The sequence below is a fragment of the Coregonus clupeaformis genome, chromosome 23 (assembly GCF_020615455.1).
Source record: "Coregonus clupeaformis isolate EN_2021a chromosome 23, ASM2061545v1, whole genome shotgun sequence".
Lineage (NCBI taxonomy): Eukaryota > Metazoa > Chordata > Actinopteri > Salmoniformes > Salmonidae > Coregonus > Coregonus clupeaformis.
The window spans coordinates 20,671,003-20,690,915 of NC_059214.1; the positions used below are offsets into that span (position 1 = coordinate 20,671,003).

Sequence of the window (19,913 nt, forward strand, 5' to 3'; positions counted from 1 at the left end):
GTCATATGAAAAGTTGTGAGCACCTTGCAGCCAAGTGTGCTTATGATCAGGTGCATTGCTGCATGTGATTATGACAAAATAATAATATAATGTGTACCAGTTCTATAAGTAAGATAGACGAGGATTATGGAGTTGGAGGACACACAGACAAGCAATTGCATTATGAAAATAAACGTAGGAATGATATTGTAGGCCTATACTCTAAACACTGAGCTATTGTCTTATTTTGAAGACTCATACTGTTTTTGAAGATGGTTCTTCAGAGCCTATTCCACTTTGTCGTTACTGTTGTGGTGTTTTTATTATACTGGCAAACGCGTAAACTATTCAAATGAAGGAGCGATTAGACTCAGCTTTCTCTGGTGTTTTGAAGAAGAAAAAAAACAGGATAATGTGTTATTGAAAAAAATACCATTATATAACTGAAATGACTCCCTACAGGTCTTCCCTATGGTCTCTGAAGAGAATATCTAGTAGATTTTTCTCAGGTGAGATTGATAAAGTTCTTTGTCTTTTATAACGTTTTTTAACATAGATTTCTTGCAATGTAATAAAGAAAGCAATTGTTTAAGTTTTTTTTCTTCAGTTACAGCCTTAGCCATCACCTGGTTTATTGGAGATATCTTTATCACAGGCAGTGATAGTGGATTTGGAAATTTGGTGGCAAGTCGGCTTGACCGAAAGGGGTTTAATGTAATATCCACTTGTCTCACAGAGAAAGGTGGCTCGGATTTGAAGGCTGTGGCCTCTCCCAGACTGAACACCGTTCTGTTCAGGGGTGGATAGGGTGCCAGTCAGAGTCAAGCACTGGGAGAGATAAAAACGGGATAGGGGTGCTTGACTACCTCGCAACCCTCTAACTGACACATAAATCTGCATATCTTCAAACCACTGTCACCCTGAGAGCTGTCGAGGAAACATATAGAATACCTACCATAACATAGACATAGTGATGAGAAAATGGACAAACTTTTGTTAGTCATCAGCCAAGTTTGTTCTGCATTACTGAAATGATTTTAATTAGATGCCTAATTACAATATTCATGCTTTAATGTATAATCTAGTTCCTTCCAATGAACACTAAAACATATTGATTTATGGCTGTCCCAAGCTTTGAAGTACTACTTCTGTACATAGACCACATAAACCCTATATAATGAAATATATGTGGTGCAAGATCCACAAGCATGTCATGTATCCTTTAACACTTTCTCACAAGCAGATTAAATGGAATGGAAGATTTATGGAGGTTTGCTGCATACATCCAGCTGGGATTATAGTAGATTTAAAATGTCTGGTTAAAGATGAATTGCCTTTTGACATTCCCAGAATTCAACTAACTATTGATGGGACACAAGTTTCACTAGGGTGCATCACTCTAGGATTACATGTACACTGAACAAAAATAAATATAAATGCAACACGCAACAATTTCAAAGATTTTACTGAGTTACAGTTCATATAAGGAAATCAGTCAATTGAAATAAATAAATTAGCCCCTAATCTATGGATTTCACATGACTGGGAATGCAGATATGTTAGTCACAGATACCTTTTTTTTAAATGGTAGGGGCGTGGATCAGAAAACCAGTCAGTATCTGGTGTGACCATCATTTGCCTCATGCAGGGCGGCACATCTCCTTCACATAGAGTGAATCAGGCTGTTGATTGTTGCCTGTGGAATGTTGTCCCACTCCTCTTCAATGGCTGTCCGAAGTTGCTGGATATTGGCGTGAACTGGAACACGCTGTCGTATGCAGACCATGGAAGAACTGGGACATTTTCAACTCTATGAATTGTGTACCGATCCTTGCGACATGGGGCCGTGCATTATCTTGCTGAAACATGAGGTGATGGCTGCGGATGAATGGTATGACAATGGGCCTAAGGACGTCATCAAGGTGCATTCAAATTGCTATCGATTAAATGCAATTGTGTTCGATATCCGTAGCTTATGCCTACCCATACCATATCCCCACCACCACCATGGGGCAGTCTCTTCATAACGTTGACATCAGCATCTGCCATCTGCCCGGTACAGTTGAAACTGGGATTCATCTGTGAAGAGCACACTTCTCCAGCATGCAAGTGGCCATCAAAGGTGAGCATTTGCCCCCTGAAGTCGGTTACGACTCCGAACTGCAGTCAGGTCAAGACCCTGGTGAGGACGACGAGCATTCAGATGAGCTTCCCTGAGACGGTTTCTGACAGTTTGTGCAGAGATTCTTCGGTTGTGCAAACCCACAGTTTTATCAGCTGTCCAGGTGGCTGGTCTCACGTGGTCTGTAGTTGTGAGGCCAGTTGAACATACTGACAAATTCTGTAAAACGAAGTTGGAGGCAGCTTATGGTAGAGAAATGAACATTCAATTCTCTGGCAACAGCTCTGGTGGACATTCCTGCAGTCAGCATGCCAATTGCACGCTCCCTCCAAAATGTGGTATTGTGTTGTGTTACAAAACTGCACATTTTAGAGTGGCCTTTTATTTCCCCCAGCACAAGGTGCACCTGTGTAATAATCATGCTGTTTAATCAGCCACTTGATATGCCACACCTGTCAGGTGGATGGATTATCTGGGCAAAGGAGAAATGCTCACTAACAGGGATGTAAACAAATTTGTGCACAAAATTGGAGAGAAATAAGCTTTTTGTGCATATGGAACATTTCTGGGATCTTTTATTTCAGCTCATGAGACATGGGACCAACACTTTACATGTTGCATTTATATTTTAGTTCAGTATAGTAGAAACCTCCTCTGAGTGGAAAATACTTTGTTTCTACATTTATTTTACTTAACAGTTGCAATGTACAGGGTTGTGTAAGTTACTTTCTAAATATAATTTAAGTTTTTTTCAAGATGATTAATGAGAAAAGTTTCGTCCAACCCCATCGGGTATCTCACTGCATCCGCATATGCCATGTCTTGAAATATGCAGATGGCCGGATTAAAAGTTTATTTACTTCTGACAGCCAATTTTCTAACTCCGCCCATAACGTTTGGACTTCATAGCATTCCCAGAAGACTTGGATTATTGCGTCATTGTTAGTTTTACACTTAAGACATGACTCTTCCTAGTATTGAGTTATCTCAAGGCTTAAAAATCCTTCTTTACCCTGTCTCCTCCCCTTCATCTACACTGATTGAAGTGGATTTAACAAGTGACATCAATAAGGGATCATAGCTTTCACCTGGATTCACCTGGTAAGTCTATGTCAAGGAAAGAGCAGGTGTTTTTAATGTTTTGTATACTCAGTGTAGATTCTCACCACAGAGTTATTCATAGATTTAAGCATGTATTAGCTACATAACAACTAAGCTGCCTGCTTTTATGTTCAGGCAGGATTTGCAGAATTTTGGTGTAAAAGTGAGTATCATTGAGCCTGGTTTCTTCAAGACGGGTGTAACCAGGCTGGACCTCATTGAAGCAGACCTGCAGAGACTGTGGAACCGTCTTCCTGAGGAGGTCAAGCACTCATATGAACCCAACTTCTTTTACGAATATGAGTAAATACTGTATACTGTATGTTTTTAAAATTGTTTAGTCATGTCATTACAATGCTGAAACATTCATGTCTGTCTCTCATCCATTTCCTGTAGTCTATATTACAGATGTAAAAGCTCAGGATTTCTCAGGATTTTTCTCCAGTTGAGACATCTCCAAAGTGACCAGTTGCATGACCTTACAGCCCGCCACCAGCTACTCACCCTTTTGGGATACCAAGCTCATCTGGGTCCCCCTGTCCTACCTCCCTGCATTCATTGCAGACTTCGCCATCGCTGTTCTACTTCCTGTCCCCAAAGGCAACAGAAAGATCCATGCAAACCAAGTGGGTGTGGCAAACACGAGCCACTGGACCTTTTCCTTTATCAATCACATCTATGATACGTTGTAGATTGAATTAAATGCATTATTTTCATTTCAGGGATGTTGATACTACATAGATTATCAGTGGTGTATGTAGTGCAAATGGTGAATAATTTAATGAATATTGATATTAAATCTTCCTGTGTTGCCTACAAAATACAGTGTGTGTGTGTGTGTGTGTGTGTGTGTAAGAGGTTATTATGCATGTGAGTTAATTTTCTCAAACATAGATTTTTGGTTAATCACAATGTATTTCAAGGTAAGAAAAACAGACTGTTGAGATTGTATTACAAAACAAAACAAAAAATTATATTATATGTCTCAGCAGCATACATTTTGTCTCCCACTTTGCTATTTAGAAAACCATCTGAGCATACAGTATTTAGAATGATCATTGATACAGTCTTTATTTGTTATTTTCATCATAATACAAAACAATCAATCTAAGAGCACAGGATTCATAGCCCATGTTTAGAAAATAACAGTCAGATTCTTCGTTTAATGACCTGACCAAATGCTGTATCTCCAGATATGGATGTTTTGCTCTTGGGCTATACCAGCTCCAGAGTCACTGGATGTGTCCAAAATTATACATCTTCACACATTAAAATCATGGCCATATTCAAGTATTGTTCCAAATTAATTTTAAAGAGGACATCATTATTCATAAAGCATTTTACTAAAATATGATCATTTTCATTTAAATATGCCAAAAAAGTCAGGGAACATTGTATATCATTTTGATCTTAAGTACCATGTAAGTATGCTTAGCATACTATCCTTTGAGATATTCTGAGTTTTCTATAGATTTAGAATAGCTATAGTAAGAATTGGATCCGTTTGTATTTGTTTTGTTTGTTTTTTAAGCCCTGAAATGAGGTATATAAACATGCAAGATGAAATGCATACATATTCAGTTTTGTTCAGTGGCAAAAATAATTAATTATCCTTTCAAAACATTGTCCTAATTCACAATGCACTTCACCTGTTGTGTGTTTTGTTTATGAAGCACTATGGAAAAGATAATATTCTCTGGCTGTTAGAAATAGATTATCAACAAAAATCTTACTCTTCAAATTTACAAATGTACAACATATAACATTTCTATCAGCAGTTTCAGTGCAAAGATATACATATAGTATATCACAATAAAAAAAATCATGAAACAAGAATTGGCATAAGAAATATCTGAAGGCATAGTCATGACAGACCTATTTTCTGTATGCTAAAGAAATGTTTGTCTAATTTCTTTTCACAAATCAATCTTAGTTTTGTAGACAGGCTACATATAAAAATAGATTCTGTGCAAAGGAGAGTGTGTCTTTGATTCAAATCTGTGAGAAAGGGGGTCATACATCGATGTCCTCTTTGACGAGGTTCGCCGTGTCTCGGAAAGTGTCCTCAGTTGGTGAGTAGGTGCTGGGACGATCCTTCTTCAGGCGTTTGGTGGTTGGGGCAAAGGGAGAGGGGTCAGTGGAGGAACTGTCCTCATTGCTTCCTACTGCTTTTTCATTCTGCATCTGAAAAACAATAAGGGGATGACTAGCAGAAAACAGGCCAACACAACCCCAACATTTGTTCACCTCTGAATCAGAAGCAAACCTCAAACAGTTAGGAGTACAAACACATGTGGGCCATTCTCTACTGTAGAACAGCCGTGTCTCAAAAAGGAACAGGTGCTGAGAGATATGAAGCAAAGAGTCAGTCACCCCCCAAATGCTCATTGGGTGTCAGTATTGGGCTTACCTCTGAGTAGATAGGGTTTTCAAAATTTAAGCTTGGCTTCAATTTTCTTTTGAAGGTGCTCCACCTGGACTCCTGTAAATGTAGGACACCATTGCTGTAAATTACAATATAATCCCTATCCTTTACCTAATGATAAAAGTACAGGAAGGGAGAGTCACCTGAACAGGCTTGGCTCTGGCTGTGGAACTGTCCACGGTGCTCACAATCTGCTCTGTATGGTTCGCAAAGTTGTTCTCTATCTGCTCACCGCTAACAGTAACAGTCACCTGTTTGGAGTAAAACAGTGCAGAACAATTAGTATTGTTTTAACAATGATGTCAATCCAACCTGCCCTAGGTATGTTCATGCAACAGTGTTGTCTTGTCTACCTGTGTGGCGTGGATGACAGCAGGATCACTAGACGATCCAGCCGCTGCATTGGCATACAGATGGTTCTCAAATGTGATTGGCTGCCTCCCTGCTTCCACTGCGAAGTTCCCATCCTGAACGAGACATACTGTTATTCATCATGTCCATCAAAGGTGATTCAAACAGCATTGCTATCTATCACCTACATGTATTTCAAGCTCTTAGTATAAAGTCAATGCCCTGCAATTTGTGCTTTACTTTATTAACTACAGAGCAAAACAACCCTGGCTGGGAATGTGTTGACTATTAGTCTTGTTAATAATGTACAATGACAGACATCCAAAGGGCTAAAGTCAACCGGGGTCTAACACAGGATTAATATGCTGATGGTGCAGTCTGAAGGTGCAGTGACACCACTAAGTGCTAAACCAACACAATCCAGTTTACCAGATGCTTGGCCCTGTCAATGAATGACACCCCGATGGGTGGAGGTCCCAGATCCATGGTGACATTGTCACCCGAGCGAAACGTCACCCCATTGCCTGTGTCACCCGATTTCACCAGACTGCTAAGGCTGGAAAGGAAAGACACAAGAAAATGGTTTCTCATTTACACACATTTCATGTGAGGCTCTCGTTTGAAATGTTACGACAGAGGCAAGCACAGATGTTTGAAATCAGGTGAGCTGAGAACCTACCTGGGTAGTTTGGGCATGGACGGGATTAAGGAGCCTGTTCGTTTGTAGTTGAGGAAAACCGCAACAGCCAACGCTCCAGTGATGATGATGACAATCACTGCTAACAGTGCAGCAACTGCTGAAATACAAAGATGTCAGCAAGCAACAAAGTTTACTCCAGAACATTTATACTCATCTTTTGTAAAACATGTATCAGTAGTCCAAAACTAAAACAATGTATCACTTATTACTTTGCTGACATACTACCAATTGAGGTTAAAAGATTATGGTGAGTTGGGCTTTTTATTAGCTAGTGAACTGAGTAATATTTTACTGGAGAGAAAAACAGCTTTAGTGTTTGCTCAGTCAAAACAAATCTCAAGGTCATAATATAATGACTTGTGAGACAACAGTATAACGAAAGATAATGTTACTTGGCTCAATCAATGTTGTGGAACTACTGTATCATGAACCATTACTCAGAAAAGTTGTATGAAGACTGGCACTTTGGACTGACATGTTTGGGGAGAAATCTAATCGTATTTGAAGAGATCCATATTGCAGGTCATTCAGTATCATACAGATATCCCACTTCTTATCTCACGTTTTACTGTACCTGCTCCTGCAGGGGCACCACTGGACTTTCCCATCTCACAGTAACTCCCTGCATAGCCATACGGACACCTGCAAAAGAAAAGACAAAAAACAAATGTTTCTTCATGGGGTGGAACGAAACACTCATATGGCTTGTGGCTGTGTTGTTACATGTTATAATAATATGACAATGAATCTACTTCCTGACACCAGCTGCTGAACTCACTTGCACTTGGGTAGGCCCCCCTCATCAGTGTAGCAGGTCCCTCCGTTCATGCATCTGCATGCAAGGGGCATTAAGACTGGAGCCTCAATGGCTGCAGGAGTGAAAGCCACGTACAACGTCACCACAACGTCACACAACAACATCAGAGCAGCCATGCATGTACAGTATAGAGTATGATTTCAATGATCAATGGTGCATGGTGCAGGGAGGCTGCATTCACAGGTGATGTGATTTCCTTTATAGACCATACCTGCGTCACATTCGTTGGGGTTGAAGCCGACCAGGGATGATCCTTGGGGGCAGGTGCAGGTGTAGCCCCCAGGCCGGATCAGACACAGGTGACTGCACATGTCCTTACAGGGGTTGGGCACTGAGAGAGGGAAGAAGAGACCTGTAACTACCTTATACTCACCAGACAGGAAAAAACTACAGTGTGTTTGTTTTAGACTTGACAAACTCTAACCTGAGCGGTTGTATCTATGCTCCTGGTAGATGCGGACTTGAGTCAGCCAGGGGTTGATGGTCAGCACCTTCACTTTGTCCTCCTTCCCAAACTTATCAGCCTTCCAGACTTCACCCCGCTCCTTGGTTGTCCAGTATACATGCCCCTCAAAGACATCCAGGCTGTAGGGATTACCAATATCTGAAGCAGAAAATGGCCATACTTAATTAGCCAGCACTTCAATAGACGTGGTCTGATTCAATCATTAACTATTAAGGGAGTTAATAAAGTAGTTATTACAAATAATATATCACCAGCATGTTAGCAACATCTATTGTTGCATCACAAAAGGCGATCTATTCCCTACATACTGCACTACTTTTGACCAGAGGCCTATGGACCCTGGTCAAAAGCAGTGCACTATATAGGGAACAGGGTACCGTTTGGGATGCAGCCTAAGAAAGGTCTCAGTGGGTTCTGACCTCCTGACATGATGATCTTCCTCTCGGTGCCGTCCGGCTTCATGGACTCTATAATGTTCTCCTTGGAGTCACACCAGTAGATCCTGTCTCCATTCAGATAGTCCAGAGTCAGTCCAGTGGGCCAGCCCAGGTCCTCGTCCAACAGAACCTGCCTGTGCTGCCCGTCCATCCAGGCAGACTCGATCCTGGGTCTCCTACCCCAGTCTGTCCAGTACATGATTCTGGGAAATGCACAGTCACATATTTTTTATTTATTTTTATTTCACCTTTATTTAACCAGGTAAGCCAGTTGAGAACAAGTTCTCATTTACAACTGCGACCTGGCCAAGATAAAGCAAAGCAGTGCGATAAAAACAACAACACAGAGTTAAATATGGAATAAAGAAAAACAAAACGTACAGTCAATAACACAATATAAAATCTACATACAGTGTGTGCAAATGTAGCAAGTTATAGTGCTAAATAATTACAATTAGTATTAACTCTGGAATGATAGATGTGCAAGAGATGATGTGCAAATAGAGATACTGGGGTGCAAATGAGCAAAATAAATAACAATATGGGGATGAGGTAGTTGGGTGGGCTAATTTCAGATGTGCTGTGTACAGGTGCAGTGATTGGTAAGGTGCTCTGACAACTGATGCTTAAAGTTAGTGAGGGAGATAAGAGTCTCCAGCTTCAGAGATTTTTGCAATTTGTTCCAGTCATTGGCAGCAGGGAACTGGAAGGAATGGCGGCCAAAGGAGGTGTTGGCTTTGGGGATGACCAGTGAGATATACCTGCTGGAGCACATACTAGGGGGGGTGTTGCTATGGTGACCAATGAGCTAAGATAAGGCGGGGATTTGCCTAGCAGTGATTTATAGATGGCCTGGAGCCAGTGGGTTTGGCGACGAATATGTAGTGAGGACCAGCCAACAAGAGCGTACAGGTCACAATGGTGGGTAGTATATGGGGCTTTGGTGACAAAACGGATGGCACTGTGATAGACTACATCCAATTTGCTGAGTAGAGTGTTGGAGGCTATGTTGTAAATGACATCGCCGAAGTCAAGGATCGGTAGGATAGTCAGTTTTACAAGGGCATGTTTGGCAGCATGAGTGAAGGAGGCTTTGTTGTGAAATAGGAAGCCGATTCTAGATTTAACTTTGGATTGGAGATTCTTAATGTGATATGCTTAACAGAGTGTTTGTTAACAAATGTCTTTGACTTTTAAATAATATTTATATAGTAAACTCCACAATGCTGTTATATCTGAGAGGATACACTATATTTGCTTATTGTGAAGGATACACACACACACACACACTTTATTCTTCGGAACAAACCAAAAAGCCCCCCATGTCACTGTAGTTGATCACTTCCGTACCCGAGTGCTGGATTCAAAACAATAGCAGCTGGCTGGTCCAGGTCATTATGGATCAACCACTTCCTGTAGCGCCCATCTAGCTTTGCCACTTCAATTCGATTGGTCCCTGCATCTGTCCAGTAAATGTGACTGTAAAACCAAGATTAGCTGTTAGATTGAATACAAAAATGTATTCTTAAAAGCAAAAATAGTAAGCAATAATGAAGGAGTTGTACCCTCCGATCCAGTCCACAGCGATACCATCAGGATTGGCAACATATCTCAGGTTCAGATCCAACTCCTTCACTGGGTTATTGCCGTTGTCATTGAATGTGGTCATGTAGGCCCGCTTGATAGAGCCAAACTGAGATCCTCGGCCCAGGACCGTCCAGTACACAATACCTGAGAGCACAATAGGGTCATATTCAGAAGTGCACATCATTGCAAAATGGTTTACAACGGAAAACAAAATGTGTTTGTTATTGGACAAGTTCAGGTAGTCCCTCCCCGTTTTGGCCCATTTGCTTCTGTTTGGTTCGTCATGAAGTGGAAACCTCCCCAGTCACTGTATCACTCCCATAGTGCTCTTCACATGAGCCAAATTGCACTGACTAGTTAACTAGTTGAGCTGAAGGTCTTACTGAGTCCGATGCCCTCTGGATCCCACTGGTAGTCCAGAGCCTGGATGTGCTCGGCGTTGTCCACGTAGTCTGAATACTGCTCCGATGACAAGTTGAAGCGGCGAATCCGCACATTGTCGGGCAGAAGCAGCACTGGTGGGTTTCCTGAAATGGAGAATAGTGAAATATGGTCCCATCCTTAAAGAGATACTTCGGAATTTTGGCAATGATGCCCTTTATCTACTTCCCCAGATGTCAGATGAACTCGTGGATAACATTTTTATGTCTCTGTGTCCAGTATGAAGTAAGTTAGAGGTAGTTTCGCAAGCCAATGCTAACTAGCGTTAGCACAATGACTGGAAGTCTATGGGTATCTGCTAGTATTGCCAAAATCCCGAAATATCCCTTTAACATTCAGGCATTCTACTCCAGAGCACTAACAGATAGGAGGCAGATGCTGCGTCCCAAATGGCACCCTCTTCCCTATATAGTACAGTAGTGCACTACAAAGGGAATAGGGTGCCATTTGGGACGAAACGGAATGACTTGTCCAGCTAAGCTCTTACCCTCAGCAGCACACTCAATGCCATGCTGCTCGCTGACTGAGCGGAAGCCCTGGGCACAGAAACACTCGTAGCTTCCCTTGGAGTTCTTACACTCCTGTGGACACGTCCCGTAGACCTCACACTCGTTCACATCTGTTCACAAACACAACAACAGGAAAAACACAGAGAGAGCAAAAGGTTAATAATAGCGTAAGCAGAAGAAATCATAAGAGGTAATAAAAGAGCGTGACATTGGTACAGACAGAGTGGTGTTTCCACATTCAGGCTGTACTGATGCTTCCTGTACCTTCACAGGTGTTCCTGTCTGTCTGGCTGGGTTTGTATCCAGGCCTGCAGGAGCAGAGGAAGCCTCCGTCTGTCAGGTCTGTGCAGTTGTGCTCACAGATGTTCTCACTGCAGGAGCGCCCACTGCCAACATCTGGGGAGAGCACATATACATGTGTCATATTATGAGGGTTGACATTTACTCTCGCTTCAGTATTATACAAACAGCCATGTAGCTTAGCATAAGATAACGGTTTATGATGATTGAGATGGAGAGGGAAGACTATGGTTACTGAGTTGGGTGGGTTACTCACTGCAGCCCAGCTCATCAGAATGATCTCCACAGTCATCATAGTCGTCACAGGCATACTGCAGAGGGATGCACTGGCCATTACTGCATTTGTACTCATCCGCTGAACAGGGCCCATGTGTTGGGGTCTGGCCTGTGACAAACACAACACATCATGTCAACATGTCAATCATTTCAGAGAGTGAAAGACATGGACGATCGGATGAACAATAACCTTTGGTAACATGACAAATACGTCCCAAATGGCACCCTATTCCCTATATGGTGCACTACTTTTGACCAGAACCCTATGGGCCCTGGTCAAAAGTGGTGCAGTATAAAGGGAAAAGGGTGTAATTTGGGATGGAACCTACATAATATTCATACAATGATGGGCTATATGTACTCCAAACTCCCATGGAGATGGGACAATATATGACAGTATTGTAACTTGTGATTGGCTTACAGTGCTCCTCTTTCTCGTCAGTGCCGTCCCCACAGTCGTCCACTGAGTTGCAGAGCTCATGGCTGTAGATGCACCGGTTGTTGTCACAGCGGAAACGGAATGGCGGGTCACACGGGATGTCCACTAGGGAGACAAGACCAGGGCCCGTATTTTTTCTCAAGCGTCTCAGAGTAAGAGTGCTGATCTAGGATCAGCTTTAACTTTTAGATCATAATACATTTTACATTTACATTTACGTCATTTAGCAGACGCTCTTATCCAGAGCAACTTACAAATTGGTGCATTGTGCATTCAGTGGGATAACCACTTTACAATATTATTTTTTTTTGTCTTTCTTTGGGGTGGGGTAAGGGGGGGTAGAATGATTACTTTATCCTATCCCAGGTATTCCTTAAAGAGGTGGGGTTTCAAGTGTCTCCGGAAGGTGGTGAGTGACTCCGCTGTCCTGGCGTCGTGAGGGAGCTTGTTCCACCATTGGGGTGCCAGAGCAGCGAACAGTTTTGACTGGGCTGAGCGGGAACTGTGCTTCTATTAAGACTATTAAGGACAGGGAGGACCTGATCCTAGATCAGCACTGTTACTTTGAGATGCATGATAAATACGGGCCCAGGCCATGGCCAGGCTCAATGTCACGGTATAATTTCTCATTGTTAAAGAATAAAAACTCATTCAACAATGTAACTATTAAAAGAACAGTGTAACCATTGAAGGGGCATTGGCCTTACAGCAGAGGTGGAGCTCTTCATCTGAGTGGTCTCCACAGTCGTTGTCTCCGTCACATTTCCAGTAGGGCTGCACACACACATGGTTCCTACACTCAAACAGGAACAGTGGGCAATACGTGCCATTGGGATAACGGGTTGCTGCAAATGAAAGACAAATGGACCATTACAATTCAAATTCATGTTTGTAACTTTTTAACTTAGGATAACTGTAGAGGCTGCTGTAGTAACATCATAATAGTTCTGGACTTCTGAGGAGATAGAAGCCCAGTGAGTAAAACCGGTTGAAAATCTGTAATTTCAACTGGTTTTACCGTTGAAATAACGTATTTTCAACCAGTTTGGCTCACTGGGAGTGTTGTATTTGATGTCAGCCCATTGACACATCTATGATGATATTTAACACTTACGACATGATGTCTCGTCAGTGTAGTCCAGGCAGTCGGGGTTGCCGTCACATTTGAAGCGGTCGGCGATGCAGTGGCCACTGCCACACTGGAAGTAGCCCGGGTGACAGGTCCGCAGCTCTGCAACACAGCCATGCCAGCACACAACTCATCATTAATACTTTAGGTATTAATGATACCATTTCAATTCAAATTCTATTTCTGATGGCACTAATATCACTCCTTACACCTCACTCATTTACAGTCATGCCAAGTACTGAGGTATCTCAGATTCTGACCTTGTGTTGACTTGTCATGACTACTGTAAATAAACATCTAGAAGTGACTTGAATTCACAATCTGACCAGTAGAAATGGGCAACGGAAGAAGTCAATTTATTCTGGTGGTCCTTTCTGTGTATCCTGTGCCTCAAAAATATGAAGTTTTACTGCTTCTTTGCTTGGTGCTGTATTCCATCACACATTAATAAGCAGAGCCAGTGCCAAAACAAAGAGCCCCACGCTCACCACAGTCCCTTTCATCTGAGTTGTCCTCACAGTCGTTGTCATGGTCACAGACCCAGCGGTCGGGAATGCAGTGCAGATTATCGCAGCGAAACTCACTCTCGGAGCACTCACGCGGGCCTGGGGGAACACAGAATTATCACTGCATAAGGGAATACTTAATTAGTTGTCATTGCCCCAGTCCAAACAAACACAATGTAGACACAGCTGACAGAGGGTATTACAATATTACTACATTATTCTGGGATTGTTTTATTATAGTCCATTCAAAAATAGCAACTGCTTTGACAAATACTATAGTTCTATTCCCTCAATAGTTCTACTCCCTCAGCTCTGCTGAGCTATGACTTGTTATTAGCATTAACAAACGATCTCAAAGCACCCAACCAATCATGCTGTCATTTTTCTGTGGTGAGTTCATGATGGAATTCACTGGAGGTGTTCTCTCTCCATGCATTACCACTACAGTTACAAGGGGAGTGGCAACCCCAGAAAACTAACAAATGTCATCATACAACACATTAGTTGTTCTTTGAAGCAGATACATTATCCTCATCAACTGGCATGTTCTCAGACTTGTTTAAATTCTCCAGGGCAGAGGTGGCCGACTCCCTCACTCCCTCCGGCTGACATGCTGAGGACAAGCTGTTTCTCTAGCAGCTGATAAGCCCGCCTCACATAACACTGCTCCGAAGACAGAAGTGTTAAGCCTTTTACAAGAGCACTTTGTTATCTGATAAAACAATAACAGCTCCATTCTTTGCCATCAACACCCCTATTTCATATTGGTGACTCACTATTTCTGAGCTACATTGGAATCCCCCACTAGGATCGCTTAGAAGACACTCAAAGCCATGACTACAAGTATCCAGCCTTTTGAGTCATGTGAATTAGCCCATAACTGCTAAGGAGACAAGTAGGGCCGGTTGCACCAGTTGGGCTTAAAAAGGTTGGGCTTAAATGGATGAGATAGAGTTACAACCCTGTTATGCCCAACTTGTACAACCGGCCCATGATGACTCAGTGTAGAAGTCCCAATGCGAGGCAGCCAGATGATCTAATGTGAAGGTGTTAATTAGATACAGTATTAGACAGTGGTGGTGAGTAGAAGTACTGAATAACTCACTGCAGGCGCGCTCATCCGAGCCGTCCCCACAGTCGTTGTCCCCGTCACACCTCCAGCGCAGAGGGACACACTGGTGGTTGTCACAGCGGAAGTCCCCCAGAGGATCACAGGTCACCTCCTCTGAAACCACAGTAGGCACACACACAGGAACATGAGATAAGAAGCAAAAGACAACGCTAAAACACATACCTGTATTTACACTTTCTCTCAAGTTCTTATCCTCCTTATCCTTAGTTCTTCCTTGAAATATTTTACGCGCAAACATTGCATTCATGCAAACGCATAGGGGTGGTTTTACCAGACACATATTAAGCAATAAAGATTAATAGGTTCTCCATTAAATTTGCTTTTTAGTCCAGGACTAGGCTTTATTTGTGTTCGGGAAACCGCCCCTTAGTCATTTAGTAATGACCGTTGATCAAAATAAAATCAACAGTCATTACAGTATTACTTTGAGACCATTTCAAGACAGTGATGAAGTTACAGCTCCAACCAACCAGTGGTACTACAAGACACTGTCAGATTAATGAGAAATTCTTCAACACTGTGCATCATACTGTTTAATATAGCGTTGATGATAACTACTAGACCACAGAGCTTTGAACTGAGAGGTGCCCTCTGTTTTTTTAATTAAAGCAGAGCTGATCATGCAGAGGGGAGTGCAGCATGCCTGAAGTGGGTGAGCTCTGAGCTATGCCAGGTCTATAAGAGAGGACATGAGAGGACGAGAGCTGGGTTGAGCTGTCTCTATCACACAGTGCTGGTGGTTTGAAAGATAGTGGTGCTAGAGGGGAGCTCCAGGCCCTCCTATCCCTCCAACTGGCCCGACCGCTGCATTCTCTAACACAGATTAGCACTGATCTCCCCTCTAGCGCGGGGACGGCACTAATGGAGTGAGGGCCTCTGATAAGAGATGGGAGGGCCAGGGCTGGTGTGTGTGGATCGGTGCGTGGTACAAGGAGCGCAGTGTGCACCTTGCCCATACAAAGGTGCACACAGGCGCACACTCTCACACACACACACACAAGCCATAAATCCAGAAATTCTCTCACGGGGAGCAGGCGGTGAGACCCTCTCCATCACTACCGCCCACTGTCCCACTATGTAATGTTCTGCTAATAGCCCTTCATTCACTCCCAACACACATTGTTACCTCATTCAAAAACTATATTATTCAGTGCTGTGGGTTTTAACCATTGGTTGATTTATGTCTGGACGCTGGTGTTTTAGTGGACTCACCGCAGCTCTGCTCATCACTGTTGTCCCTGCAGTCGTTGTGGCCGTTGCACACAGACCACAGTGGCACACAGCGGTAGTTGGTCCTGCAGTCAAACTGTGTGTGGTTGTCACAGCGATAAGACGGCCCCACTGTGAAAAGACCACATCAAGGACGTTAATAGCAAAGACCAACACGCAGACAGACACTTTTGAGGAAGTCTTTTAATTATATCTGGAGGGAGAAAACAACTATTCATTGTGATTTTACACAGTTTAGAATGAACAGATCTCAGTAGCCTTCCTGTAGTAATCACACTCAATCCCTATAGTTAAATGTGTGTTTTCACCACATGATTCTCTGTGTGATGATGTGCGCGTCACTCACTGCACTCTTCCAGAGGCTCGTCAGAGTTGTCGCCACAGTCATCATCCACGTCACACTTCCAGTTCTGGGGGATGCAGCGTCCGTTACGGCACTTGAACTGTCCAGGCCGGCAGGTCCTGCTGGAGCAGTGGGTGGGCTCCTCATCAGAGCCGTCACCACAGTCGTCCTCCCCGTCACACTGCCACGCCTCGGGGATGCATCTCTTATTGGTGCACTGCCACTGATGGGTCTCGCACTGATGAGTGGCTGTACAGACAGTAAATTCAGTTTTAAACTCTACTGAAGTGCATTAATGCATACCTGATATTTAACAACAACGATCACAAGGTCATGGGAAATCAACAAGTTAAAAACAATGTAATAAAATAATTACAAAGAACGTTTCATACATGCTCAGAGTGTTCTCTGAAAACAAAAATAACAGCACTAAATGCCACCCACCACACAGCACAGGATCTTCATCAGAGCCATCATGGCAGTCCTGGTTGCTGTTGCACAGGAAGTGGGGGCTGGTGCAGTTTCCATCGTTGCACTGGAACTGGCCCAGTCGGCAGTGGCGACTGGGGCAGGTGGAGGGCTCATCAGAGCCGTCTCTGCAGTCCCTCTGGCTGTCACACTTCCACCAGATGGGGATACAGCTGTGGAGGGGAGGAGGGACAATACTGTTCAGGGCTCACCAATGCCTCAATTATACCACAGGACATATGATACAAAGAGAGTGTATAGTAGTACAACTCTAAGGTGAACTACCACTCACCGCTCATTATCCGCACATCTGTACTGGGTACTGGTGCACATGGGCAGGCAGTGAGCCACGCCCCCCAGCTGTATAGTCAGGAAGTGGTCGGGGCATTCACAGGTGTGACCCCGCCCCCCGTCGCGGCGCAAACACAGGTGGGAGCAGCCTCCATTGTTCACTGCACAGGGGTTGGTCACTGGGGGGAGAGAGGGGGTCAGAGAATCAGTGCAATCACATTCAGTGCATCTGGGCAAACACAGGCACAGCATTGTCTTAATGTAAACACTTGAATGGACCTAACAGGCAGGAAACGTCAGGATAAGGAAGTGATAGCAATCTCAGTGTTGAGGATTGGATGTTGATCCAGGAGAAGAGGATACTCAGATTACTGTCTCCTAGACTGAGACTGACCTATGGGCTGCCTATAGGGATGACACACGTGGATGTCGAAGGGTCTGTGTGTGGTGTTGACCAGAGACTGGCGGCCGGATCCGTCGTATTTGTTGCCTTTCTCCACTGTGTGGGTGTTCCAGTCAGTCCAGTACACGGTCTCCTCAAACACAGTCAGGGCAAATGGATGGGGCAGTATCCCATCATACACAGTGTGTCTGTGATGTCCCTCCAGGTCTGAGAATCTGAGGAGAAGAGGAGAGTAGGATTACAGGAGGCCTTTAGGCATTTAGGAAACAAAGCAAGACTGTATGGCAATTAGAAGCACGGTCTTACTCAATGTAGTTGAGATGGGCATCCGACCAGTAGAGCTTGTCATTGCTGTAGTCAATGGTGACCCCATTGGGCCACTCAATCTTAGTGGTGATGATGGCTGTCTTGTTGGTGCCGTCCATTCCAACACGGCCTATGAAGGCTTTGTCCCCCCAATCCGTCCAGTAGACATATCTGACAGGGACCAAATGAGTTTAGGTTACTAAATACCTCACTTATTGAATGAACCTCACTTATTATTCACTGTATAATGATTCATGGGGCAGATTTACTCACCCATATTTAGGATGCAGAACGAGCGCCCTGGGGTTTTCAAAGCAGTAGGTATTATTGGTGTCCACACAGTGCTCAGCCAGTTTCTTAGCAAAGCGCCCGTCCAGTTCGGACACTTTGAGACAGTCCAGGAAGCTGTCCACCCAGTAGAGTTTCCTGCCCACCCAGTCGACCGCCAGGCCCTCCCCATGGAGCACCCCGTTCACCACCACTTCCCTGTTACTGCCGTTATAGAACATCCGCTCAATCACCCTGCGGCTCACATCAATCCAGTAGAACCTCTTGTCCACGCGGTCAAAGTCCATGGCCACCACGCTGGTCAGGCCCTGCAGGATGAGGGAGTAGGCCTCTCCGTCCGTGGACAGGTTACGAAGATAATAGCGGTTACTGAAGATGAGGTAGGGTGTGATGTTGCTGTTCTGACGACAGCTGCGGCCATCCGGTTCGCGTAGGAACCCGGGGGCACATTTACACATGTAGGAGCCCACCGTGTTCTCACACACCTGACTACACACGCTGGGCGTCTCCGCACACTCGTTGACGTCGTCACAGGTCTTGTTGTCGGACATGAGGCGGTAGCCGGGGCGACAGGTGCAGATGAAGCTGGTGGGTGTGTCAGTGCAGTTGTGGTCACAGTGGTGCATGGAGGGGTCGGTGCATTCATTTATACCTGCGTGCAGGACAAGAACAGACACAAGAGGTGATTTACTATAAATCCAACACCACACTGCCTGCTGTGATACTAAATGCTAAATACTATATTGGCATTGTAGTTCTATTGAACTTAATTTGTTTTACTGCTTGTAAGATATCATGCACTCACCACAGCCCTTCTCGTCACTGTTGTCTGAGCAGTCGTCGGTCCGGTCACACACGTTGAAGAGAGGGACACAGTGCCCGTTGTCACACCTGAACTGCCCAGGGGGGCATGTGAGCGGTGGCGTGCGGCACAGGTGGTCTAGTTCATCCGACTCGTCCCCGCAGTCGTTGTCCCCGTCACAGATGAAGGTGCGGGACACACAGCGTCCGTTTTGACAGGTGAACTGGTGCTGCTGACACGGCTGGTAGGTGCAGCCCTGCTCGTCACTGCTGTCACCACAGTCATTCCTCCGGTCACACCTGCCACCAAACACATCAGTCACTCAGTGTGCATCCCTGTACACCAGGTGGTGCTGCTGTCCAGTCCCAAAATTCAAACTGTAGTCTCAGCCTCTACACAGCAATGATACATTCAAGACATCTGAAAAATGTCATAATTATGTCACTGTTATGTTAGAGTTGTCAAACCTGTAGGAGCTGCGTATGCAGAGGCCGTTGCTGCAGGTGAACTCGTTGACGCCACACGATCTGCGAGTGCAGTTCTGATGCTCGTCCAGCGCATCAGCACAGTCTGCATCGCCGTCACACACCCATCCACGAGGGATGCACTTCCGCTGCGGCCCTTGGTTGTTCACACAGGTAAACTCCAACGCTGAGCATGTGCGGTTTGCTAAAAAAAACAAGGGGCAGGGATATTACACCAAATTAGAGAAGTTACTTGATGATGAAGACTCCGAGACTGGACCTAGCATTTCTTGCGGTCCAAACATTCCTAAGTGTATTTCAGGACCTCTAGCCGTGACTTCAGTTTCCTATCCATCGAATGTGATTGAGCCCCATTGTTTGAAGTGAGACTCCTGCCGAGGCCCGTGGTGTGCTGAAGCCATCCGCTCCAGGCTCCTTATTGTCAGAGACCACATTCGAGAGGGATGACATAAGAGTCTAGATCCACCCTGAGACAGGATTCTGAGACAGGCACAAAGTAACGTGTGACGCAGGGGAAATCAGGAATGTGAGCTCCTTGGACTCTGGCCGGAGACCTTCAACAGGAGCCAGTATCCACCCC

At 44.3% G+C, this 19,913-nt stretch overlaps 2 protein-coding genes across 7 annotated transcripts in view; one reads left to right on the top strand and one right to left on the bottom strand.

Moving 5' to 3' along the window:
* The first annotated feature begins 427 nt into the window (after positions 1–427).
* Positions 428–4,152, top strand: LOC121536120 (retinol dehydrogenase 5-like). Its single transcript, XM_041843412.2, has 3 exons — positions 428–488; positions 587–778; positions 3,289–4,152. Exons 1-3 carry the CDS (start codon positions 428–430, stop codon positions 3,507–3,509), a joined length of 474 nt encoding a protein of 157 aa, XP_041699346.1. The 3' UTR covers positions 3,510–4,152.
* Positions 4,153–4,254: 102 nt separating this feature from the next.
* The window catches only part of LOC121536803 (low-density lipoprotein receptor-related protein 2), a 58,470-nt gene continuing 42,811 nt past the window's right edge, over positions 4,255–19,913 (bottom strand). For 2 of the 6 annotated variants that reach the window (XM_041844372.2, XM_041844369.2), the window contains 31 exons: positions 19,316–19,517; positions 18,852–19,147; positions 18,032–18,698; positions 17,759–17,929; positions 17,444–17,667; positions 17,051–17,228; positions 16,735–16,931; positions 16,294–16,539; positions 15,930–16,058; positions 14,691–14,810; positions 13,568–13,684; positions 13,065–13,181; positions 12,658–12,795; positions 11,933–12,055; positions 11,492–11,620; positions 11,200–11,331; positions 10,914–11,045; positions 10,369–10,512; positions 9,964–10,129; positions 9,749–9,877; positions 8,381–8,601; positions 7,920–8,099; positions 7,707–7,826; positions 7,457–7,547; positions 7,253–7,320; positions 6,658–6,775; positions 6,408–6,534; positions 5,981–6,094; positions 5,771–5,878; positions 5,613–5,684; positions 4,255–5,386 (listed from right to left, as the gene is read on the bottom strand). In XM_041844372.2, coding sequence (XP_041700306.2) covers positions 5,216–5,386; positions 5,613–5,684; positions 5,771–5,878; positions 5,981–6,094; positions 6,408–6,534; positions 6,658–6,775; positions 7,253–7,320; positions 7,457–7,547; positions 7,707–7,826; positions 7,920–8,099; positions 8,381–8,601; positions 9,749–9,877; positions 9,964–10,129; positions 10,369–10,512; positions 10,914–11,045; positions 11,200–11,331; positions 11,492–11,620; positions 11,933–12,055; positions 12,658–12,795; positions 13,065–13,181; positions 13,568–13,684; positions 14,691–14,810; positions 15,930–16,058; positions 16,294–16,539; positions 16,735–16,931; positions 17,051–17,228; positions 17,444–17,667; positions 17,759–17,929; positions 18,032–18,698; positions 18,852–19,147; positions 19,316–19,517 — 5,147 coding nt within the window. In that variant the 3' untranslated portion in view covers positions 4,255–5,215. Of the gene's footprint in view, positions 5,387–5,612; positions 5,685–5,770; positions 5,879–5,980; positions 6,095–6,407; positions 6,535–6,657; positions 6,776–7,240; positions 7,321–7,456; positions 7,548–7,706; positions 7,827–7,919; positions 8,100–8,380; positions 8,602–9,748; positions 9,878–9,963; positions 10,130–10,368; positions 10,513–10,913; positions 11,046–11,199; positions 11,332–11,491; positions 11,621–11,932; positions 12,056–12,657; positions 12,796–13,064; positions 13,182–13,567; positions 13,685–14,690; positions 14,811–15,929; positions 16,059–16,293; positions 16,540–16,734; positions 16,932–17,050; positions 17,229–17,443; positions 17,668–17,758; positions 17,930–18,031; positions 18,699–18,851; positions 19,148–19,315; positions 19,518–19,913 lie in introns of all 6 variants that reach the window. The other 4 variants (XM_041844371.2, XM_041844366.2, XM_041844370.2 and 1 more) reach the window with 3 other exon arrangements.

What these genes read in the sequence shown, in the direction of transcription:
- LOC121536120 (XM_041843412.2), top strand. Translation starts at nt 428, where the DNA reads ATGACTCCCTACAGGTCTTCCCTATGGTCTCTGAAGAGAATATCTAGT. An exon ending in ATCTAGTAGATTTTTCTCAG is followed by an intron (nt 489 to 586) that starts GTGAGATTGATA and finishes TTTTTTCTTCAG; the next exon opens with TTACAGCCTTAGCCATCACC. An exon ending in GAACACCGTTCTGTTCAGGG is followed by an intron (nt 779 to 3,288) that starts GTGGATAGGGTG and finishes ATTCATAGATTT; the next exon opens with AAGCATGTATTAGCTACATA.